Source organism: Equus asinus, chromosome X, assembly GCF_041296235.1.
Source record: "Equus asinus isolate D_3611 breed Donkey chromosome X, EquAss-T2T_v2, whole genome shotgun sequence".
Taxonomy (NCBI): Eukaryota; Metazoa; Chordata; class Mammalia; order Perissodactyla; family Equidae; genus Equus; species Equus asinus.
Genome location: NC_091820.1, coordinates 127,438,331 through 127,462,211, shown reverse-complemented (window position 1 = coordinate 127,462,211; position 23,881 = coordinate 127,438,331). Strand labels below are relative to the sequence as shown.

The following is a 23,881-nucleotide window of genomic DNA, read 5'->3' as shown; positions in this document are numbered from 1 at the left end:
TTAAGACTGGTTAGTTTGGTTGATTAGAGCATATTGTTAATGAGGGTAGAGTAACAGGTTTGGTTTTTTTAAAATTTTTATTGAGATTATGATAGTTTATAACCTTGTGAAATTTCAGTTGTACATTATTGTTTGTCACTCGTGTTGGAGGTGCACCACTTGACCCTTTGTGCCCACCCCCTAGCCCACCTTTCCCCTACTAGCCACTAATCTGTTCTCTTTGTTCTCCACTCACATGTTTAACTTCCACATGTGAGTGGAGTCATAGAGAGATTGTCTTTCTCTATCTGGCTTATTTCACTTAGCATAATTCCCCCAAGGGCCATCCATGTTGTGAATGGGACAGTTCTTTTCCATGGCTGAGGAGTATTCCATTGTATGTATATACCATCTCTTTTTTATCCAATCATTAGTTGATGGGCACTTAGGTTGCTTCCACGTCTTGGCTATTGTGAATAATGCTGCAATGAATAGAGGAGTGCATGGGACTTTTGGATTGCTGATTTCAAGTTCTTTGGATAGATACCCAGTAGTGGGAATGCTGGGTCACATGGTATTTCTATTTTAATCTTTTGAGAAATCTCCATACTGTTTTCCATAGTGGCTGCACCAGTTTGCATTCCCACCAGCAGTGTATGAGGGTTCCTTTTTCTCCACAACCTCTCCAACATTTGTTACTATTTGTTTTGGTTATTTTTGCCATTCTAACGGGTGGAAGGTGTTATCTTAGTGTAGTTTTGATTTGCATTTCCCTGATGATCAGTGATGATGAACATCTTTTCATGTGCCTATTGGCCATTCGTATATCTTCTTTGGAGAAATGTCTGTTCATGTCTCCTGCCCATTTTTTTATTGGGTTGTTTAATTTTTTGTTTTTGAGTTGTGTGAGTTCTTTATATATTATAGAGATTAATCCTTTGTCAGATGTATGACTTGCAAATATTTTTTCCCAAGTGGTGGGTTGTGTTTTTGTTTCAATCCTGTTTTCCTTTGCCTTGAAGAAGCTCTCTAGTCTGATGAAGTCCCATTTGTTTATCCTTTATTGTTTCCCTTGTCTGAGAAGATATGGTGTTGGAAAAGATCGTTTTAATACTGCTGTCAAAGAGTGTACTGCCTATATTTTCTTCTAGAAGCCTTATGGTTTCAGGTCTTGCCTTTAGGTCTTTGATCCATTTTGAGTTTATTTTTGTGAATGGTGAAAAAGAATGGTCAATTTTCATTCTTTTACATGTGGCTGTCCAGTTTTCCCAGCACCATTTGTTGAAGAGACTTTATTTCCTCAGCTCCTTTGTCGAGTATTAGCTGTCTATAGATGTGTGGTTTTTTTTCTGGGCTTTCAATTCTGTTCCATTGATCTGTGCACCTGTTTTTGTACCAGTACCATGCTGTTTTGATTATTGTAGCTTTGTAGTATGTTTTGAAGTCAGGGATTGTGATGCCTCCAGCTTTGTTCTTTTTTCTCAGGATTGCTTTAGCAATTCAGGGTCTTTTGTTGCCCCATATGAATTTTAGGATTCTTTGTTGTATTTCTGTGAAGAATGTCATTGGGATTCTGATTGGGATTGTGTTAAATCTGTAGATTGCTTTAGGTAGTATGGACTTTTTAACTATGTTTATTCTTCCAATCCGTGTACATGGAATGTCATCCCATCTCTATATGTTGTCATCAGTTTATTTCAGGAAAGTCTTGTAGTTTTCATTGTATAGGTCTTTCACTTCCTTGGTTAAATTCACCCCAAGGTATTTTATTCTTTTTGTTGTGATTGTGAATGGGATTGTGCTCTTGAGTTCTTTTTCTGTTGGTTTGTTGTTAGAGTATAGAAATGCTACTGATTTATGTAAGTTGATTTTATACCCTGTGACTTTGCTGTAGTTGTTGATTATTTCTAATAGTTTTCCAATGGATTCTTTGGAGTTTTCTATATATAAGATCATGCCATCTGCAAACAGCAAGAATTTCACTTTTTTACTCCCTGTATTCGTTTCTCTTCTCTAATTGCCCTGGCCAAAACCTCCAGTACTGTGTTGAATAAGAGTGGTGATAGAGGGCATCCTTGTCTTATTCCTGTTCTCAGGGGGATGGCACTCAGTTTTTGCCCATTGAATATCATGTTGGCTGTGGGTTTGTCATATATGGCCTTTATTATGTCAAGGTAATGTCCTTCTATCCCCATTTTGTTAAGAGTTTTTATCATAAATGGCTGTTGGATCTTGTCAGATGCTTTCTCTGCATCTATTGAGATGATCATGTGGTTTTTATTCCTCAATTTGTTGATATGTTGTATCACGTTGATTCATTTGCAGATGTTGAACCATTCCTTTGTCCCTGCTAAGAATCCCACTTGATCATGATGTATGATCCTTTTGATGTATTGCTGAATTTGGGTTGCCAAAATTTTGTTGAGAATTTTTGCATGTATGTTCATCAGTGATATTAGCCTGTAGTTCTCCTTTTTTGTGCTATCTTTGTCAGGTTTTGGTATCAGAGTGATGTTGGCCTCGTACAATGTGTTAGGAAGTGTTCCATCCTCCCTAATTTTTTGGAATAGCTTGAAAAGGATAGGTATTAAATCCTCTCTGAAAGTTTGGTAGAATTCCCCAGGAAAGCCATCTGGTCTTAGGGTTTTATTCTTTGGGATGCTTTTGATGGCTGTTTCCATCTCTTTCCTTGTGATTGGTCTGTTCAGATTGTCTGTTTCTTCTTGACTCAGCTTTGGGAGGTTGTAAGAGTATAAGAATTTATCCATTTCCTCTAGGTTATCCATTTTGTTGGCATATAGTTTTTCATAGTATTCTCTTATAATCTGTTGTATTTCTGTGGAGTCTGTTGTTATTTCTCCTCTTTCATTTCTGATTTTGTTTACTTGAGCTTTCTCTCTTTTTTTCTTTGTAAGTCTGGCTGGGGGTTTGTCAATTTTGTTTATCTTCTTAAAGAACCAGCTCTTTGTTTCATTGATCGTTTCTACTGCCTTTTTTGTTTCAATTGCATTTAATTTTGCTCTGAGTTTTATTATTTCTTACCTTCTTCTGACTTTGGGTTTTGTTTGTTCTTCTTTTTCTAATTCACCTAGGTGTAATTTGAGATTGCTTATCTGGGATTTTTCTTGTTTGTTAAGGTGAGCCTGTGTTGTGATGAATTTCCCTATTAATACAGCTTTTTCTGTATCCCATATGAGTTGGTATGGCATGTTATCATTTTCATTTGTCTCCAGATATTTTTTGATTTCTTCTTTAGTTTCTTCAATGATCCATTGCTTGTTCAATAGCATATTGTGTAGTCTCCACATCATTGTGCCTTTTTCAGCTTTTTTCTTGTAGTTAATTTCTAGCTGTATAGCATTATGATTGGAGAAGATGCTTGTTATTTCAATTTTTTAAATTTATAGAGGCTTGCCTTGTTTCCCAACATATGGTCTATCCTTGAGAATGTTCCCTGGGTACTTGAGAAGAATGTGTATTCTGCTGTTTTTGGATGGAGTGTTCTATATATGTCTATTAAGTCCAACTGGTTTAGCTTTTCATTTAATTCCACTGTTCCCTTGTTGATTTTCTCTCTGGATGATCTGTCCATTGATGTGAGTGGGGTGTTGAGGTCCCCTACTATTGTGTTATTTTTTATACCTTCTTTTACGTTTGTTAATAGTTGCTTTGTGAACTTTGGTGCTCCTGTATTGGGTGCATAGATATTTATAAGCATTATTTCTTCTTGGTAGAGTGTCCCTTTGATCATTATATATATTGCCCCTCTGTGTCTCTCTTTACCTGCCTTATCTTGAAATCTACCTTGTCTGATATAAGTATTGCAACACCTTCTGTCTTTTGTTTTCCATTAGCTTGGAGTACCATCTTCCACCCGTTCACTCTGAGCTTGTATTTGTCATTGGAGCTGAGATGTGTTTCCTGGAGGCAACAAATTGTTGGATCTTGTTCTTTAATCCATGTTGCCACTCTGTGTGTTTTTATTGGAGAGTTCAATCTGTTTACATTGAGGGTAATTATTGATGTATAAGGGCTTAATGCTGTCATTCTGTCACTCGTTTTCTGGTTTTCCCGCATTTCCTTTGTTTCTTGTCCTGTGTGTTTTCGTCTGCCCATTGAATTCTGCAGTGTTTTACTGCTGTGTTTTGCAGGTTTTTCCTTATTTATGTTTTGTGTCTCTGTTCTGCTTTTTAGTTTAGTGGCTACCCTGAAGTTTGTATTCAGAAGCTCGTGCATAACATAGTGTATTTTCTGATGGCCTCTTATTTCCTTAGTCTAAACTGATTCAGTCCCTTTCCTCCTCCCTTCCTAAGTTATTATTTTCATATCTTATTCCAACTTGTGCTGTGAATTTGTGGTTAAAGTGATAAGATTGTCTTTGTTTTTGGTGTTTTCCTTCCCTTTATCCTAATGCTATAGTTGAATATTTGCTATCCTATTCTGATTCTATCTGTTTGTCTCCTTACTCTGTGTTTTGTGACCCCTTTCTCCCTTTTTTCTTTTTTCAGCTATGAGTACCTTCTTGAGAATTTCTTGTAGGCGGGCGTCTCGTGGCTACAAAGTCCCTCAACTTTTGTTTGTCTGGGAAATGTTTAATTTCTCCCGCATATCTGAAGGATATTTTTGCTAGATGGTGTATTCTTGGCTGAAGATTTTTATCTTTTAAAGTTTTGAATATGTCATTCCATTGTCTCATAGCTTGTAAGGTTTCTGCAGAGAAATCTACTGACAGTCTGATAGGGGTTCCTTTGTAGTTTATTTTCTTCTGCCTTGCTGCCCTGAGTATTCTTTCTGTCATTCATTTTTGCCAGTTTTACTCCTATATGCCTGTCTGTAGGTCTTTTTACATTGACAAATCTAGGAGATCTGAAAGCTTCCTCCACATACATTTCTCTCTCATTCTCTCATGCCATTTGGGAAGTTCTCTGCTTTTATTTCTTTGAGCGTGCTTTCTGCTCCATTCTCCTTCTCTTCACCTTCTTAGATACCTATAATTCTTATGTTGCATTTCCTCATTGAGTCGGATCTTTCTCGGAGACTTTCTTCATTTCTTTTTAGTTTCAGTTCTCTTTCCTCCTCTGTCTGGAGTAATTCAACATGTCTATCTTCGATTATGCTGATTTGCTCATCTATGATGTCCACACAAGCATTCAGGCAATCCATATTGTGTTTTATCTCTTCCATTGTGTCTTTCATCTCTAGTATTTCTGATTGATTCTTTATAGTTTCAATCTCTTGTGAAGTAGCTCCTGAACTTGTTGAATTGTTTCTCTATATTTTCTTTTACCTCATTGAGTTTTTTGATGATAGCTATTTGAATTCATTGTCATTTAGTTTACTTATTTCTGAGTCCTCAGGACAGAATTCTGGGGATTTATTGTTTTCCCTCTGGTCTGGAGCTTTGATGAATTGCCTGATGCTGGAACTATGGGGTTTTCCCATTGTGATATTATTTGGTTGCAGTTACAGCCTATCGCCACTGGATGGGAGTTGAGAGCCGCGTACTCTGAGCCCTCTGCCTTCAGCCTAGATGGTGCAGCATGGCGTGGGGGGAGCACTATCTCTTGTGTGCAGTACCCCGTTTCCCCATCAGCTCTCACTATCTGGTCTCCTGGGGTCTTGGCTTGATGAGTTCACCCCGCGCAAAAGCTTTCACCCTGTTAGAGGGCTTCCCTCTAGGCTGCAGGGGCGCTTGGGATTCCTGGGTGATCCCGCGGACGTGCAACCCCTCTCTCACTCCTTCCCTCGCAGAGCCTCCCACAGCAGCGATCCTAGTCTTTAGGGGAGGGAGTGAAGTTCTCTCTTACCCCGTTCCGGCTCCTCCGAGGGGTACTCCAGCCTGTCCGCCCTCCATTGTTTGGCTGCTGTGACTCTCCAAGGATTCCTGTCCTATTAGGATATTTTCTGTTGGAATATGGTTGCTCCTTTTTGTTGTATGTTGGAGGGGAGAGAGTCTGGGGCAAGCTCACTCTGCCATGACGCTGACGTCACTTCACCTGGAGTGACAGGTTTTATCCCCAGGTGGGCCAATTAATTTCATTTTATTCCATCGTTACAGATGGCATCCATTACCTGTTCCAACCATCTTGTTAATGAATGCTCTTGGTCATAATGTGGGATCAAATGATTGGGTGTGACTTACACCACTGTCCAGTAGTGGAAAAACAAAGTATCCATCCTACTACAAAAACAATGCCCTCCCTCCTTCCTGTCATTCCTTCTTTCCTCGTTCCCTTCTTCTGTATCCACCTTGATAGTAGGAACTAGGACCACAAAGCAACACAGTGGTTCCCTGCCTTCAAGGAGCTCACAGTTTACAAAGGAGATAAAATAGTAAAGCTAGGTTTATAGTACAGTTTGATCATAGAGGTGAGTAAAAGACCCATGGAATCACACAAAAGGGAGTGACTGATTCTACCTGAGTTAGAGAATAATATATATCTCTGCATATTTGTAGGACAACTCCTAAAGTGTTCAGTTACCTTAAATATGAAGTAGACTTTTAAGGCAGGGAAGATTATTCCTAATTTCTCTAGATTGGATTGAGTGCCCTTGCTATATGATTTCAGAATACCTTGTACTTCCACCACCTTAGTTGTAGTTACTCACATTGTAATTGCCTGTTTACTTATCTGTCTTAGGGCAGGAAACATGTCTTTCTTGTTTATTAGTGTATCTCCAATGAGCAGACCTTCATATTTTGTGTATATAGTAAATAATAGTTCCATTTTTATGAAAAAAGTTAAAATGCAAATTATGAAATACTCATAACATTCTTGTTAAGGAGGGGTTAGGTCTTTTCACCCCAGTTTTCAGAAATGCAGATTACCATATGCCTAGCCACATTAAGTGCTCAGGGGAAGCTCACTATTGAGATCCCTTGCAAGACATAGTTTGTAAATTTCCTAGACAGTAATCAAGTGTTCACTGTCTAAGAATAATGCCAATGCTCTGGTTTTCAAAGGGTGATCCTGGGCCAGCAGCATCGGCCTCACCTCGGTACTTGTTGGAAATGCAAATTCTCATCTGAATCATAAGCTTTGGAATGGGGCCCAGAAATTTGTGGTTTAATAAGCCCTCCAGTGATTCTGATGCATGCTCAAATGAAAACTACTAACCAGTGGTTTTGAAAGTTATGTTTTAGCACCAGAAACCTTTCTTCACATGAATCTAAAATAGAAGCCAATTAGAAAGTATGAATGAGAGGGATATTTTGTGCATGGACAATGCCAAGTAGATCTTGAAAATCAATTTTGAATCTTTGTTTACATTCTTATAATCCATAATATTACACACCTTATCAGTTCAATGTAACTTTTTTTTCAGATATATATATAGGCTTTCATAATTCATTCAGAGTCTTATCTCTTACATTATTTGTATTGATCCATTCTCATATTTGTGGTATATAGATTTTACCTGGATATAGAAAACACATCTGGTATCATGTTCTTTTTTCAGGTTTGTTGGACGAATCAATATCCGTAATAATAATCTTGAGGCTGTTGCCAGGTTAGTTTGTTATTCCTTTAATCTGTTCTTTTAAGGGGGAATATTTCTCTTTTAAGTCCACTGAAATAGCCAATGCTTTCTTTTATAGAGAGGGAGCTAAAGGTGACTAGACCTGGAGTAACTAGCCAATATCCCACTAATAGGTCTTGAATAACTAACTTTGTGATTGGTAGGGTTGTGGTGGTAGAGGCTTTGAGTGTGTGTCCTGGGAGGGAGGTGATATTGGAAGTGATGCTGAGGGTTTCCAAAATTGCAGAGCTCCAGATACTTTGACTGATATTTCCAAATCTGTTCTAGGCACTGTATTTATTGTCCTTGGTTGTGCAATGGCTGACAATATTGGAAGTATACCAAGAGACCAGTGGATTAAGGGAGAGTGATTGAGGGACTAGGCAGTGGATAAAATTCTGGAAGAATTACCTGAACTTAAGTAAAATGAAAGACTGATCACTTATAATGAAGCAATTCATATAAAAGGGGATGTCTTCTTTCCTCTTCTGGCATCCAGTTAATTACCTCAACTTTTCCATTTGGCCTTTATAGCCATGCACAAAAGTAAGTTAAAGAAATGCCAAGTGCCCAATGATCCCCAAAAAGGCAGGTTAACTCTCTGTAAATATGTCAGTGTGTCTTTCCCACCTTGCCATTTGCTTGCCCAGTCTTTTATCTGTCACCTTCTCTTTCTGTTTCTTCTTGTCTATTGCTCTGTCCTGTTCTTGTCTTGCTTTCTTTGACTCATAACCCTTTTATCTCTCTGTGCATCTCTTTACCTCTGTGTGTTGCTGGCTACTCCTGTATAGTGTTTCCATCCATGCTGTACCCTCAAGTAACTTCAGAGGGAAGGATCTTTCAGTTCGTCCTGGGGAGTTAGCAGATGACATAAGTAGACAGATACATTCTGAACCCCTAGGAGATAAATGTGTGTTAAAGCAAAATATGTCCCCAAAGTTGATGATGCTATTTATTGGGCTGTTTGGATAAACTGTGTTCGTTTTTTATTTAGGTCTTTGGGACCTGAAAATCTCTTGTTGAAAGGAGCTACATTAAAAAATACCAAGAAGATATATGGTGAATAATGTTTAAGATATCCTTATCAGAAATATGCTTTGTAAAACCTGTGCATAAATAGTGCATGTTAAAGATTTAACATGGCAAATAATGCCATTTAATCTAAGCCTATTTTTAGCTGTTGGGAATTTTTAAGTTGGTAAACTGTCTTGAAATATAACAAATGAACTTTGGAGAATTAAAATTATACCATAAATGATACAGCAACTGACGAATAGAAGAGGCTTTAGAATTCGTACTTTTATAGGCTAAAAAAATTGATAGATCCATGTGGCTGGGAAGTTGGTTGGCCATCTCAGTTGTAACCTCGTTTTCATTGTATTCTCTTATTCCTTAGGAGTTGCTGTTTACACTGGGATGGAAACTAAAATGGCTTTGAACTACCAAGGCAAATCTCAGAAACGTTCTGCTGTTGAAAAGTTAGTGTGTACCACAATTTCTTTAGTTGTTATTGAATTGAAATAGTTGCATCTCAGTAATTCCGAATAACATCCATAACAGAAATACATCAATTATAATAGTGGCTATCATTTTAAGCACTTTTTGTGTTCCTAAAACTGTGCTCAGTGATTTGTATGTCTGATTTGGTTTAATTCTCTGAGTAGCTCTGCAGAGTAATTCCTGTTAACCTGTCCACCTTACAGACGAAGAAATGGTCTCAGAGATGATAAGTGACTTACCTAAGCTCACATAGGTATTCCAGGGCAGAGTTTAGTTGAAATATAAAAATACTTCCTTTTGCTGCTGGATAATGGTTTGGAGTCCTGGTTGCTATATGTGAGGAGATTCTATAACATAGATAATAGTCTTCTGGTCAATATTGAAGTGGTACTTGGGAGAGCTTCAAGCCAGTTGCCACTGTCATGGACCTGACTATCAGTGGCCTGGATGTCCTGTATATCAGTGGCACCCTCTCCATAGCTCTACTTTCAGACTAAAAGAATCCACGCTAAGCTTGAGGATTTCACATTTGCTCCCCCACTCTCTACCCTAAACCTTTAGTATTCAGGGAAATGGAAACAATTTACTCCTATAATGGTTGAGTAGGTAATAGGGTATATGTGTGTGTCCTGTCGCTTTATGGGATCCTTACTAAAGGTGTGTTAAGCTTGTTTTCCAATGCACTTTTGGGAGCATTGGTGACCAACAAACAGGTCAGGGCTGACTTTTCGATTTTAAAGATTTTATTTTTTCCTTTTTCTCCCCAAAGCCCCCAGTACATAGTTGTATATTTTTAGTTGTGGGTCCTTCCAGTTGTGGCATGTGGACTGCCGCCTCAGCATGACTTGATGAGCGATGCCATGTCCGCGCCCAGGATCCGAACCAGCGAAACCCTGGGCCACTGAAGCTGAGCACGTGACCTTAACCACTCGGCCACGGGGCCGGCCCTGACTTTTCCATTTTATCACTTGAGGGTAATACTTCTGCAGTGATAACTGACATTATACATAAATGCTTGTGCTGTGGTTACATACTGTACACAGGAGAAACTTTAGAAAACTGAACAGTTTAATTTATACCTGGTTGATATCTTAAGTAATTAGATAGTTTTTAAGTTCATAATCTGTTATTTTTCAGATCCATTAATGCCTTCCTGATTGTGTATTTATTTATCTTACTGACCAAAGCTGCTGTATGCACTACGCTAAAGTATATTTGGCAAAGTATCCCATATAACGATGAACCTTGGTATAACCAAAAGACCCAGAAAGAGCGGGAGACTTTCAAGGTAGTTTGTTTTATGCTAAAAATTTTAACTCTAGTGCTTTGTGACCAAGCCACCCTTTATTGAAATGCTGCTCAGATAATGATACCTTTTGTTAGCTTCTGAGTTTTTTCTTGGTTGTATGGTAGCTATAAGCCATTAAATATTTAAGAAGCTTTAGAGATTTTTTTCTTTTACTTTAGGCATCTGTGCTTACTTTTTACCTCTTTCATTGAGTTTTAAGCAATTGGGCAAGCAGCTCTGGTATGTTAATATAATATGAGCTTGTGATATATCTTGACAGGAGCATAATGGATGCCTACATATAAACTTTGATCCTATATTCATATCTAGAGGTGAGGAGATCAGAGAACATAATGAAGTGAAAAAATATTATGTCAAAAGGTATATTCACTGAAAAATAATGATAAAATTGACGGTGTTTTTAGATGTTTTTACATACTGTGGTAATAATTTTGACCAATGATAGTGTCGTTGAGAAGTTTCTTCTTTACACCAAGAGCAGTGCTTTCAGCATTGAAATAAAAAGATAGAAAATTAACATCTTTATATTACACTTGCTTGATGGAACTGTGTATCTGATTAGCATGAACTATTTCTTTTGTTTTAGGTTTTGAAAATGTTCACCGACTTCCTGTCATTTATGGTTCTATTCAACTTTATCATTCCTGTCTCCATGTATGTCACAGTAGAAATGCAGAAATTCTTGGGCTCCTTCTTCATTTCATGGGATAAGGACTTTTATGATGAAGAAATTAATGAAGGAGCCCTGGTTAACACATCAGACCTTAATGAAGAACTTGGTCAGGTAGAACATATTTTTACTTAAAATAAGTTAACATAGTGGAAATATCTTTTCTTATAGTCTGGATTGCCAATGTATGTGACCATTTCACATTTGGAAATGTGATTCAAAGAAAATTTCTTTATGTAGGCATGTAATGAAGGCAAGCAATGTTTTCATAAGCTATGGCATCACTTATTTTGCTGGCATTTTTGAGAAAGATCTCAAGTTATATGTTAAATTTGAATGTTACAGAAATTCTCTTTAAAACTCACCTGATGATGTTAGATGATGAGTTAGTGCTTTGGAACAGGAAACATGTAGTCTTCATCAACATCTAAAACCATTTGAGTATAAAATATGAGGTGGCAAATAAAGCTATTTTATAAATGCATTTTGTTCCGTAAACTAAGTTGACCAGAGTTGTCCTGTTGACATTTTCTTGATACATTTCTGATCAGATGGAATATAGACCTAGCAAGCAGAGTTGTTTATTCCAGTGCAAGACTTGAACTGAAAGGACAATGTGAGGGCATGCACTGCTCAAAATGCTTTTTGCTTCATATACCAGTGTAGCCCAGGCTGTGATCTCATTTCTAACCCAGGTATATTTGTTTTTTAATGCATTGTAGTCTAGTTTTAATTCTTTCAGTGATGACTTCTTGCATGCCTTTCTTATCAATATTGAGAATTTTTTTCTTTTGTCTGAATTTACTGTGTGTCTTGTAATGATCTTCACAAGCCAAGGGAACTTTTTGGCTTATATTTAATTCTCATGATATTTAGAATGTCAAGGCTGTGGAAATGTCATTTCTGTGACTGGGAGATGAAAATTCAGTTAATGGAACTGTGTGGCTGGAACAGGGCCTCACACTTTTTGTAAATGGTGCCAGTTTGCATCTACACCTCAAAACTCTCCTCTTGAATTTAGTCCCCTTCTGCCCTTGCTCTCTATTTCTGTTCTTTACACAGTCTTTGCCTAAATCATAGTACTCTCTTGATAACTACAGTCACAAGGGTGAAAGGACTCACCAGATATCATTTTATTGAGACTTAACTTAGGGACTCCAGGATCCCAGACGATAGAATCTGCATCCCACAGAGATACTGAGTTACTAAAGATAGAATAAGAAATGAATGAATGAGTGATTTTTCCTTAGATATCGTCCCCAGAGGATTCTTTTGTAGGTGACTTCAGCTTCCACAGCTGACCTTAGCCTTTTGAAACCAGAAGTTTCCGTCCAGAGACAGAGATGTCTCAGTAGAACTACTCTAGTCCCAATAAAAGGCATCAGTCTGCAGCATTTTGCATGAAAAAAAATTGAGTCACAAGCCACCTCTGGGGAACTTTCCCCTGACAGCTGATTTGGTTGAGTAAGTCTCCTATTCTAGATGCAGTGCCTGGCTGTTTGGATTAACCTACCCCAGGATGAACATGGCTAACCCCAGACTACTGCAAATAGAACAGCCATCATTCCACATGTGACAGCTAATGCTCACCAGAGACTAGCAGGCTGTCCAGCCAGGTTTCACTAGATTAGACTCTTTAGCAGATTCCATATTATCTATGGCAGTGTAATCTTGTTCCTATCATCTAGACTCTGTTCACACTGCAAAAAGTAAAGTGTAGCTTTGGGTAATGATCTGGTAAATTTGATCTGTGAAAAGAAACTACAGTTTTCATTTCAGCCACCGCTTCTTTCCCCGGCCGAAACCTGCTTTTCTGGATGTGATTGTCGTTTAGTCAAATCTCTTAAGTCAATAGCAAAACCGCCACTTCATTTTTTATGGTGTAGAAACAACTTGCCATCATTATTAGCTCATATGTGTAGAAATTACCTGAATGAAAATGCAAAGAAGTCTTTAAGTAGTTTCTTAGGCCATTTAGCATTCAATGGAGTGGTACACACAAAATTAAGAGTAACCAGTTTCCTCTTCGATGAGTCATAATTTAAGATATATGGGGCTTTTCATGTTACTAAAAGCACTCTCAGTTCCCATCAACACCATTGCAAACACTTGCTTAACCTCTTTAAAAATGACTCACATTGGTATTAAAAAAAAATAGGAAGATATGTTTAAGACAGTGTTTGACTTTAGAAACAAAAAGCATATTGCTTAGTTCAGTTGGAAAAGAATGTGGTCTTTTATGATCAGGTATCAGTCTTTTAGACATCCAATGGTTTCAGCTCATCTTGAAAAAATTGTGGGAATAGTCTCCTGCTTCATATCCCTGCCCAGTCTTGCAGCTAAGCCTAATGATATGTCTAAGTATGTACTCTGATTCTAATAATTCAATCCAGCAGTTATATATTGAACTTCTACTATGTATCTAGGATATGTTCTTGCTACTGAGGTTACTATTATGAAGTAAACAAGTAACCCTAGTTGTTCACCATCTAGTTGGGGAAACACACATATCATACCTAACTATAGCAGTGTGATCATAATCGATCAGAAAAATCAGGGAATGTGGGATAACGTACGGAATCCAGTACTGTGTGAATTTGATCAAGTCAACAGCAGTGACAATCAACATCTATATAATACCTTATAGCTTACGAATATATTTATTATTGAGCTTTATTTTGTAATCTTTACAGCTTGTGCAGCAAGTTCGGTTATTTAAGGTTAATATTTAAAGTTCAGAAAGATGAAGAGATTTTTCCAAGGTCACAAAGTTAGTAGGTGGTGGAGCCAAGACTTGAGTCCAAATGTTCCACTGGGTTGAACAATAGAAAAATTTTTGACCAATTTTGACCTACAAAATAGGCAATTTCATGTATTCAATCTTTAGTTCAGGGCTCTTTTTACCCTAGAACAGCTATCTTACTTTAGGCTCTCAAAATGATAGGTTTGAGCTTGCAGATAGAGAGGGGCCTTTCCACCAGGCTCAAACATACCTACTGAAGAGGAAGAGGCTGCTGAGAGTCAGAGGCAAGCAGTAGCCACTCACTCGTTAGCTCTATCTCTCCTTTAAATGTGAGAATACTTTTTAATAGCAGCCCATCCCCTCCTCCTCATTTCCTGAGTATAGGGCATATATTAGAGCAGTGATTATCGAAATATGATCCTGGGACCAGCAGCATCAACTTCACGTGGGAACTTATTAGAAATGCACAGTATCCGGCCCCGCCCCAGAGCTACTGAATCAGAAACTCTGGGGACATCTCCCAGTGATCTGAGTTATAACAGGTCCTCCAAGTGAATGTGATATATACTACAATTTGATAATTACTGTATTTGTATGTAATTTGTTGTCCTATACCTGTGAGATTAATTGTACGCAGATCCACAGTGGACAAACTGTTATATATAGGTAAACAATTATATTTTATATATTTAAAACTACTGCCTTTGATACTCATAAAAGATTTCTGAATGAGTGAATGCTCATCCAAGTGCAGGAGGTACAACAGCCCAGATCAACCTTCAGGGAGAAATAAGGGTTCATAATTTTGATCAGAAAAAGCACCTAAAGGATTTCATTTTAACGGGAAAAATCTAGACTATACAGGAATAATACCACTTGGATTAGTTTAAAGAGAATTCAAACTTGGCTGGCTAACAGTGAAAAAAAAAGGAAGATTGGAATGCTATATTTGTGCCAATGCTGCTACCGTGAAAAGCTTTGAAAAATAATTAGAAAGCAACTAATGCTGGAGTTCATCTTTTTCTCTCTTACATAATGAAAACCTTAATCTTGCATTTACGCTTGTTCCTGTCAGCCAATAATTTTAACTATTTAAGCATAAATTGCCAAAAGGGAGGATAAAATTGTGGGTTTTCAAAAGCCAGATGTTATAAATAGCAGAGATAAAATGGAAGTGCTCAAAATGTCTTATTTTTCATGGAAAATTTATTTCATAGCTTATTTTTTGCATTATTTATGACAGTATGCTTATATTATATCTTAACCTATCATTATAAGCTCTACTTTTTTAATTTGGAAACTTTTGAGGAGTATCTGAAAATATACTTAGTATGTGGAAAGAAATTTCAATTATGTTTTTGATAATTATTGACTTACTGTTTCTCCTAATTAACTGTTAACATTCTTCATTTCCCTGTCTGTCTATATTCTGTAACTCTTATATGCATTATATGACACAATGCATTTTACTTCAATCTAGTATATTTATAGAAAATTTTACTTTTCAAGGAAAAATTTTGTTACCTCCCAGTTAATTTAAGTTTCTATCAAATGTTGTGTGTGTGTGTGTGTAAAGTAAGTGGTCAGTATATTCTTCTTTCCCACTTGGAAAATTGACTTTTCTTTATGTAACTTCTTTATATCTAAACCGGTAGTTGTTAAATCGAAGGGTTCTTAGTTTGATAACAAATCTCCACATTTTTCCTTCCTATTAATCTTCTGTGTTTGGGTAAGTTTACCTTAGACATCTGTTACTATTTCATTGTCTTTAAAAATACTCCTTCATTTCTCATTTGATAATAGTGCTTCTGTAATTACCTGACATTTAATAAGAAGTCTTAGAAAAAGTGATTTTCGATGGATATGGAAATAGCCCTGCGTTACAGCTAACTAAAAATTAATCACATGGAAGAACGTAAAACTGCATATGTATGTGTCCTTGTTTTTAGGTGGATTATGTGTTTACAGATAAGACTGGAACACTCACTGAAAACAGCATGGAATTCGTTGAATGCTGCATAGATGGGCACAGATATAAAGGTGTAACTCAGGAGGCTGATGGACTCTCTCAAACTGATGGACCCTTAACATATTTTGACAAAGCAGATAAGGTGGCATTTTCTGCATTACCATTTTACCTTGAGAAATCAATCTGTACACATGTGTTAGCCCTACATAGTAGAAATGATGAATTTGAGTGCATAACATAGACTTTTGAATAACCGTTTGTTTGTTCTTTTGACTTACGTTTCTTGTTTTACTAACAACTCTGGAATTTGTAAACAAGCAGAATTTGTAAGTAGAGAGAATTGTGGGAAATGGCATTTGGGTAAAACTTTTCACTTGCCTGTCTGTGTAATAATAATATTTTGTGCTTTGTCTTTAAAAATATGAGCTGCTCCAAGAATGATATCTATTCAAATCATTCAAGTCCCAGGAGTTCCTAGGCATTAAATGAACCAGAGTGTCCCTGCACCTGAGCTGTTGCTAGATGGTGAATTAGACACTGAATGAACTCTTATAGGCCATGAAGAACTCACTGCTTTGGTTGATGGCACTATAGTAGCCTGAATGAGATAATATAGCCCCTAGGGTATGTTAGCTGAGAGCCAGGAATGCTGTGAAAGATATAGCTCATTTGAATATTAGGAATTTATAAATTTCCACTAGTCAGTTTGCTGGAGGTTATAGCATTCTCTCACATTGATATCTTTCTTCTGTTCACCGAATAGTTAGCAAGCGATCAAAGTGAAAATAATACAGTCGTCTTTCTGCTACTGTCCAACAGAATCGAGAAGAGCTCTTTCTGCGTGCCTTGAGTTTATGTCATACTGTAGAAATTAAAACAAATGATGCTGTTGATGGAGCTCCAGAATCGTCTGAATTAGCCTATATGTCCTCTTCACCAGATGAAATAGCTTTGGTGAAAGGAGCTAAAAAGTAAGAACTTACGTTATGCTAGATGAATAAGTTCTAGAGCTCTCCTGTACAACATTGTACCTGTAGTTAACAATGTGCTATTTTGTGCTTCTAAATTTAAGAGCGTAGATCTCATGTTAAATGTTTTTACCACAAACAACAAAAAACAAAGGGACACAAGGAAGGTTTGAGAGTTGTTGGATATGTTTCTTACCTTGATTGTGGTGATGGTATCATGGTGTTTGCTTGTGTCCAGACTTATTAAATTACACACATTAAATATCTGCAGTTCTTTATATATCAATCATACCTCAATAAAGCTGTTTTAAAAACCCTGAGATAAATTGTAGAGAAATACATTAGCATTTTTGAAGAGTGAAAAAAGTAAACACTTTTGTACTTCTCCTGAGAAAGTGAAATCCACAGCAGGACAGGAGGTAGTTTTTTCTCTGTTTGCTCAATAACTTTATGTTGTAAATATTCTTATTCTTTAATAAAAAGATAAACTGCTTTATCTGAAAATTTGTGAAAGATTCCCAAACCTAAACAGTTAAGACCAAAAAGAAAATAGCAAAGCATAAATGTAACTTACATTATTATTTATGCATATCAGCCAGAAGTCTGAATCATACTGTATTTTGCAAATCACATAACAGTGGCCACTTTTTGTACAACTCATGGTTTTTCTGCAGTGCTCCCAACAATTGTGACATCATTTGGTAACTGACAGTCCTGTTTTACTGATGAGGCCGAAGATGATTAAGTGGCTAAAAGGTCACCCAGTGTATTAGCTACAGAATTGGAATTACAAATTGCCTCTTCCTTGGTTACAATTTGTGGCTGGGCATTGACTTGCTCTGTGTTATCATCTCAGCCAGTAAGGGAAGTACAGTTATAGATTGAGAGCGTATGAAAGAGAAAAAAACAATAAACAAGTACGAGTAACCCCAGTGGAAGGGAAAATAAATCATTCTTTAGAGATACAGAAAAGTCTTTTTTTTCCCTATTGTTTTTGACAGGTATGGGTTCACATTTGTGGGAATTCATAATGGCCATATGAGAGTAGAGAACCAAAGAAAAGAAATAGAAGAGTAAGTATATTTGATGTTTGTCACTTCTGTGTTTGATGTTTGTCACTTCTTAACCCCCCAGTCAACCTTAGGTGGATTTAGGAAGGGCAGCAAAGGAAACTGATTGCATCTATATATGTAAGACTCTGATCTCCCAGTTCAGAGTTTTTTGTAAATGTAATTGGAGTAGGAGAAGACATTTTTCATAGAATGGCAGAAACTGGGATTTGAAGTGGAAATGATTCCCAGTTGTTTCACATGTGGGTCCAGTAGCCTGAATGAGAGTTTGCCTGGACTTGCTTTCTGAAATTTAAATGCCTTTTCAGGTCTCTGACACATGCTCTAAGAAAAAATCAGTGAACAGGCATTAAATCTGCTGTCCAGAACCCAGCCGATCACTCTGGGATTACAAGTCCAGCCAATCGTGGCAGCTTTGGTGTCAGCTTTGTCTTGTTCTAGACGCTCAGGTGTGAGCCTCAGGGCAGTTCTCTAATAGTAGCAGTGTCTCCACATTTCCTTTTTTTTTTTTTGGCTACAGAGACTCCAACTAACAAAGCAATCTTAGCTTAATAGCAGATTTTAATTAGGCTCTGTGATTAATTTGAATTCCTTTATCTGAGCTTGAAATGTAATTATCTGACTTCCATTCTGGCCCGTAGCATCTCCTGAGACCTATCTCAGAATCCTCTAATACATGTAGATGTGCTTGGGGAATGTGTCCCTTTGGGGAAGGATGCTCAGAAGTCAGAGTGGAAGCCTGTGTGGCCTGACTGCCAGGAGCCCAGAGTCATTGTCAGAGTCCAGATTCTACCCAGTTCACAATAGTGCCCCCATCTAGCCAACACCAAGTGAGATGCTATATGTAAATGTCTTACACACACACACACACATCCCAAAACCTATGACATGCTTGCTCCCATCAAAAATAAGCTTTGTAGTAAATATTTTTAGGTCAAATACTTACATCCAAGTTGTTTATTTTCAAGAGAAATTTCCTCACATTTTTTTCCAGTAATTAACTCTTATTTTTATTCTTCACATCCTTCCATTTGATTAATACCCCAGCCATCCACACACAAATTGATCATGTCATTCCACTGTTTAAACCCTTCAGTGGATTCCTATTGCTCTTAGGATAAAATTCCAAATCTCTGAAATGGCCCACAGTGTTCTCAGTTCCCAGTCCCTGCTTACTGTTGCTGTTTCCCCATCAACTAGGTTTCAAACCTTAGTGAACTATAGTCATATGTCACTTAACGACGAAGATACATTCTGAGAAATGTGTCGGGAGGCAGTTTCATTGTGCAAACATCATAGAGTACTTACCCAAACCTAGATGGTATAGCCTACTAAATACCCGGGCTATGTGGTACTAATCTTATGGGACCACCGTTGTATATACAGTCCATCATGACCAAAACGTCATTATGGGGCACATGACTGTACTTTGAATTCTCCCCATGGGCTATGTGCTGTCATGCTGCTGTGCCTTTGCACATGCTCTTTCCACTACTCGGAATGCCATGGTACCCCATCTTCATTATATCACTCCTTCAGAACACAGCTCATGCACAACCTCTTCCAGGAAGCCTTCCATCAAATGTCTTCCTTCTGTGGTCCCACGTCTCCCCTGGGAGTTCCTTTATTACAGTGTTTGGCAGACTGGGAGGTAGTCATCTCATTACCCTCTGCCTCCCTTATCATATGGTGAGCCCCTTGAGGGAAGGGACTCAGGCAGATTCATGTTTACTCTCCAGCACGTAGCACTGTGCCTGACACATGCTAGGCACTCCATAGATTATTAAAATAATTGACAGGGTGTGACTATTTCCACACCCCTCCAGATATGACTTGGCAGTCAGCTCTTTGTCCCCCATTCCTACGTAGTCCTTGCCATTTTACCTAATATAATGAGAGCATATAGATACCCCTTAACCAACACTGATGTCCTCTGACCACATGTTCTAAGTGCAGAGAAATTCCAAAGACACAATGGAAAGCACCAATTGTGCACAGCCAGCGACCCTTACCCTAAGAGGAGAGCTCTGTTCATTTAAGATGTTTAAGTATCTTAAGATATTCCTGTTGTGTTTTATTTTACCCAATGTAGTCTAGGTATTTTACTTTTTTCATTCTTCTTCTCATAAAGGTATGAACTACTTCATACCTTAAATTTCGATCCTGTCCGCCGTCGTATGAGTGTAATTGTGAAGACTCAAGCAGGTATGCACTTTTAAAACTTGACTTTTTCCATTTGTAGATTTGTATGTTGATCAGCTATTTCAGGGAAGATGAACATTTCGTGTGGTAGTGTATGATTACCTAAAGTCATGCAAAGTACTAGCTTTTGTATACGCCTTAATGTATTTGTGTAAGTACATAAGTTCAGTTTGCCAAATTGTTAGTGGCAGGACCCTGGTATGACAGTTTGTATGTTTTCTTGGAAAGTTAACTCTACTCTTCAGTCCTGGATGTCTAAACAGGAAGTGAAAAGATGACTTTTTTATAGTTCAGGGTCCTGACCAATCACCAATATCTACATGCAGCATCCCAGTACAATTGGGTGGTTTGAGATTACTAGCAGTAGAATCCTTGAGTGTAGACAGTTGCTGGTTATCCCTCCGTGATCTTCCTAATTCCCCACTGCTTTATATTGTCTGGAAGCAGGTGGGCTAGAGATGGCTAAGGACTGGACTGCTGGGAAAGGCATTGTGATTTTACTCCAGCACTCTCTTTGTTCGACAGAGAAAAGCAGCTTGCCCTTTGAAGGGGAACTGGTACCATCATCCCAGGGTTTCCTCATGTCCCTGGGAGAGGCCATAGTGGTTGGGATGTCTTCTGCTCGGGTTCAGCAATACCCGTGGGGGAGCCACTCTTGCTTCATTTGTGGGCTACCAGATGCCTCTGTGTCTGTGTGTGTGTCTGTCTCCAGGTGGTTTTTCAAAGTATCCTTGAGTGGTTTCCTAGTAATTTACTTTTTAGTGTTAAATCTGTTCCAAATTCCTTAATGTGAGAATAGGAAGATATAGACAGACCCTTGTGAAGGTATCCCACTTTATTCATACTTTGTGGTGTGACTGCAAAGTCATGAAATTGATTTCATTATGTAAATGTAGAATTTGTTTTGTGGCACACTGGATATGTGAGAGAAAATTTTTTAAAAAACACTTAACATTTGAAATACTTGCTGTTCTTACCTGTCCACAGGCACATATGTGTTCTGTTGCAAATGGTGAGATGTCTGGGGAAGTGATCTGCCAAGGGCCTTGACCTCAAAGCTACACTTTTTTTTTTAACTTGTTGAACTCATAACTTTGCCTTATAAGGATGAAGTGTCTTTCTTAACGCTCAACTGTGACTGCTTTCCTGGGCACATGGACTGATATAAAGCATACTTGTACTAGCATTCTACATAGCTATTTTCAAGTTTCCAGTAAAAACCATCAAGCCACTGTTTTAAAAGCTAACTTGTAGTTTATTCAAAATGATTTTATTTTGTTTGAGGTTGAGTTTGGTCCTTGACATCTATAGATGCCACATGTGCACTTTAGACTGTGTTGACAGCAATTTCAAAGAGAATTCAGATGCAGCTCCTTGACACAAGCACAGTCTTCCATGATTCACTGGAAGGAAGTATGTTTTTAACAGAGGTGCATGTTGTAAACTCGGGTTGTTAGTTGTGTCCATATTGGTCTTAAGAGGCAGTGAATGTTGTCCTGATGGAGTAAAGGTCAAGATGTTTCATTCCGTTTGGGTGAGCAATGCAAGACTGGCTCAGGTCAAACAGTAGCTGGGTGGGAGAGGCCACCTTAATAGTTACCTGTTATTACAATCCCAATACCAGTCTTAAAATTCTAAGTCAAGTACTTTGGTTCTTTATTTTAGGAGACATACTTCTCTTTTGTAAAGGAGCAGACTCAGCAGTTTTCCCCAGGGTGCAAAATCATGAAATTGAGTTAACTAAAGCCCATGTGGAACGTAATGCGGTGGTGAGTCTATGCCTCTCCCCACAGCGAGAGAAAGAGAAGTGTTGGATATGGCTGTGTTTATGGGATTGCTATTTAAATGACTGTTTAAGTGAATTTTAACTTATTTTTATGGTCTATTTTTGTATTTAGGGATTTAGTGATATTATTTTCCTTATTTTAATATAAAACATTACCCTGGAGCAAGTTTCTGTTCTTAATTTGCAGCCTTGAAAACTTTTCAAGAATCTTTGTTTTCTGTTTTGCTTTTTTATTTTTTTACCCCAAGAGCTATTATTCTGGGCCTAATTGAATGTTACCTTTTTGTTGCAATCTGTTCATTTTTTTTAACTAAAACTGTGTCAGAATTTCTCTTTTGTGTGGTAAAATAAGAGTATTTACAGAGAATGTGGGGTTTTTTCCAGTTATGATTTGGATGACTAGAGATCTCCTCCTTTGCTTCTAGGATGGGTATCGGACACTCTGTGTGGCCTTCAAAGAAATTGCTCCAGATGATTATGAAAGGATTGACCGACAGCTTATAGAGGCGAAAATGGCCTTACAGGACAGAGAAGAAAAAATGGAAAAGGTTTTTGATGATATTGAGACAAACATGAATTTAATTGGAGCCACTGCAGTGGAAGACAAGTAACTAGAAACTGATATTCTTGTTATTTTAATGACCAGTCAGTTAGAGTGGTATCTGCTCAGATTGGTAATTTACTGTCAAGATTTGAAAGCTTTGATTCTGCTCTGTGTGTACACCAGATTTTCAACTGTTTGTGGTAATGATTTTTAAGTTAAATATTTGTGACTTAGAAGAATGAATCTGTCATCTCTAAGGTCTTTTGAATATTTACTAAGCCATCCATTTATTTATGCAAATATTTATGAAATAGTCTTACTATGTGTAGGGAAATTTGTGCTAGAGGCATCGTTTGAGCTGGTGCCTGGTAGAATGGGTAAGATTTTGACAGAGATGAGCAGAAAGGAAATTTAAAGCAAACAACATTAAAGCTCAGTCTAACATGGTTTAACAGACTCGAGCATGTTTTTGCATACTTTAAAATAATTTGTTTTAGCTATACAAGCTGAGCTCTGCCAGATATGATTGTAAGGCCCCAGCGCTGATCTGCCTGAAAGAATAAGTTTTAGACTCTTAATATTTTAGAAGTTTTTTTAGAAATTATAAATGCAAATTGTGAGAGTTAACCAAACAGAAAGTTAACATATATTCACCCCCATTGGAAGGTATTGAAATTCTAATGAAATTCGCTTAATCTAATTCCCTAGTTCTTCTCTGGCCAAAAGGAACTCAAAGTATTGCTCTTCTTCTATCCTTGACTTTTAGAATTATGCTTAAGTTTTCTTTCAGAATGGTTAATTTTCCTGTTCTTAAAGCTCCTCAGGGATGGGGATTTGCTAACTTCTCTCAATATTTCATTAGAATATGTTTGGCGCTTCCTGTTTTGAACCATGTCAAATATTTGTATGGTGAGATACAAAAAATACTGAAATATTCTAAAGTGACAGTGAGCAAGAATGTTTAGTGAGTTTTTGAACATTTTAGCTAAGAGTGATGATTCTCAATTCTGCCATTGGATACCAGTTACCTCAAGAGATGTCGTGAACTTTTCCAAACCTCATTGTTTGAAATTCACTTTAATAAGTAAAACTATGCCAGCGATAACACTCTTAGAAAGAGTAGAAGATATAGAAGAAAACTAACTGTGGTAACATGTGAGGACTCCAGAATTGCTGTGAATTGTAAAAATACTCTCTTTAACAAGCCTTCTTGCAGAATCTGTCAGGAATTTTCGAGGATAACAAGGTTTCCTTTGTGTTTCTCAGGCTCCAAGATCAAGCAGCTGAGACCATTGAAGCTCTCCATGCTGCAGGTCTGAAAGTCTGGGTGCTTACTGGGGACAAGATGGAGACAGCCAAATCCACCTGCTATGCCTGCCGCCTTTTCCAAACCAACACAGAGCTCTTGGAACTGACCACAAAAACCATCGAAGAATGTGAAAGGAAAGAAGATCGATTACATGAATTGTTAATAGAATATTGTAAGAAGTTGCGGCATGAATTTCCTAAAGGTTCTAGAAACCTTAAAAAGTAAGAAAGTGCACCAGTTTCTTATATTTAGACATTAGTACAGATGTAACTCACAGATGCTTATGCAAAAGGCTCCATTTTCTATAATTT

At 37.6% G+C, this 23,881-nt stretch overlaps 1 protein-coding gene across 7 annotated transcripts in view; it reads left to right on the top strand.

The window, feature by feature from the left end:
* The window catches only part of ATP11C (ATPase phospholipid transporting 11C), a 177,368-nt gene that overhangs the window by 107,981 nt on the left and 45,506 nt on the right, over nucleotides 1–23,881 (top strand). For all 7 annotated transcript variants that reach the window (XM_044763022.2, XM_044763024.2, XM_044763023.2 and 4 more), the window contains 12 exons: nucleotides 7,441–7,491; nucleotides 8,495–8,559; nucleotides 8,897–8,978; nucleotides 10,138–10,288; nucleotides 10,896–11,093; nucleotides 15,672–15,833; nucleotides 16,511–16,662; nucleotides 17,661–17,732; nucleotides 19,861–19,934; nucleotides 21,597–21,700; nucleotides 22,143–22,324; nucleotides 23,528–23,791. In XM_044763022.2, the coding sequence (XP_044618957.1) occupies nucleotides 7,441–7,491; nucleotides 8,495–8,559; nucleotides 8,897–8,978; nucleotides 10,138–10,288; nucleotides 10,896–11,093; nucleotides 15,672–15,833; nucleotides 16,511–16,662; nucleotides 17,661–17,732; nucleotides 19,861–19,934; nucleotides 21,597–21,700; nucleotides 22,143–22,324; nucleotides 23,528–23,791 (1,557 nt within the window). The remainder of the gene's footprint in view (nucleotides 1–7,440; nucleotides 7,492–8,494; nucleotides 8,560–8,896; nucleotides 8,979–10,137; nucleotides 10,289–10,895; nucleotides 11,094–15,671; nucleotides 15,834–16,510; nucleotides 16,663–17,660; nucleotides 17,733–19,860; nucleotides 19,935–21,596; nucleotides 21,701–22,142; nucleotides 22,325–23,527; nucleotides 23,792–23,881) is intronic.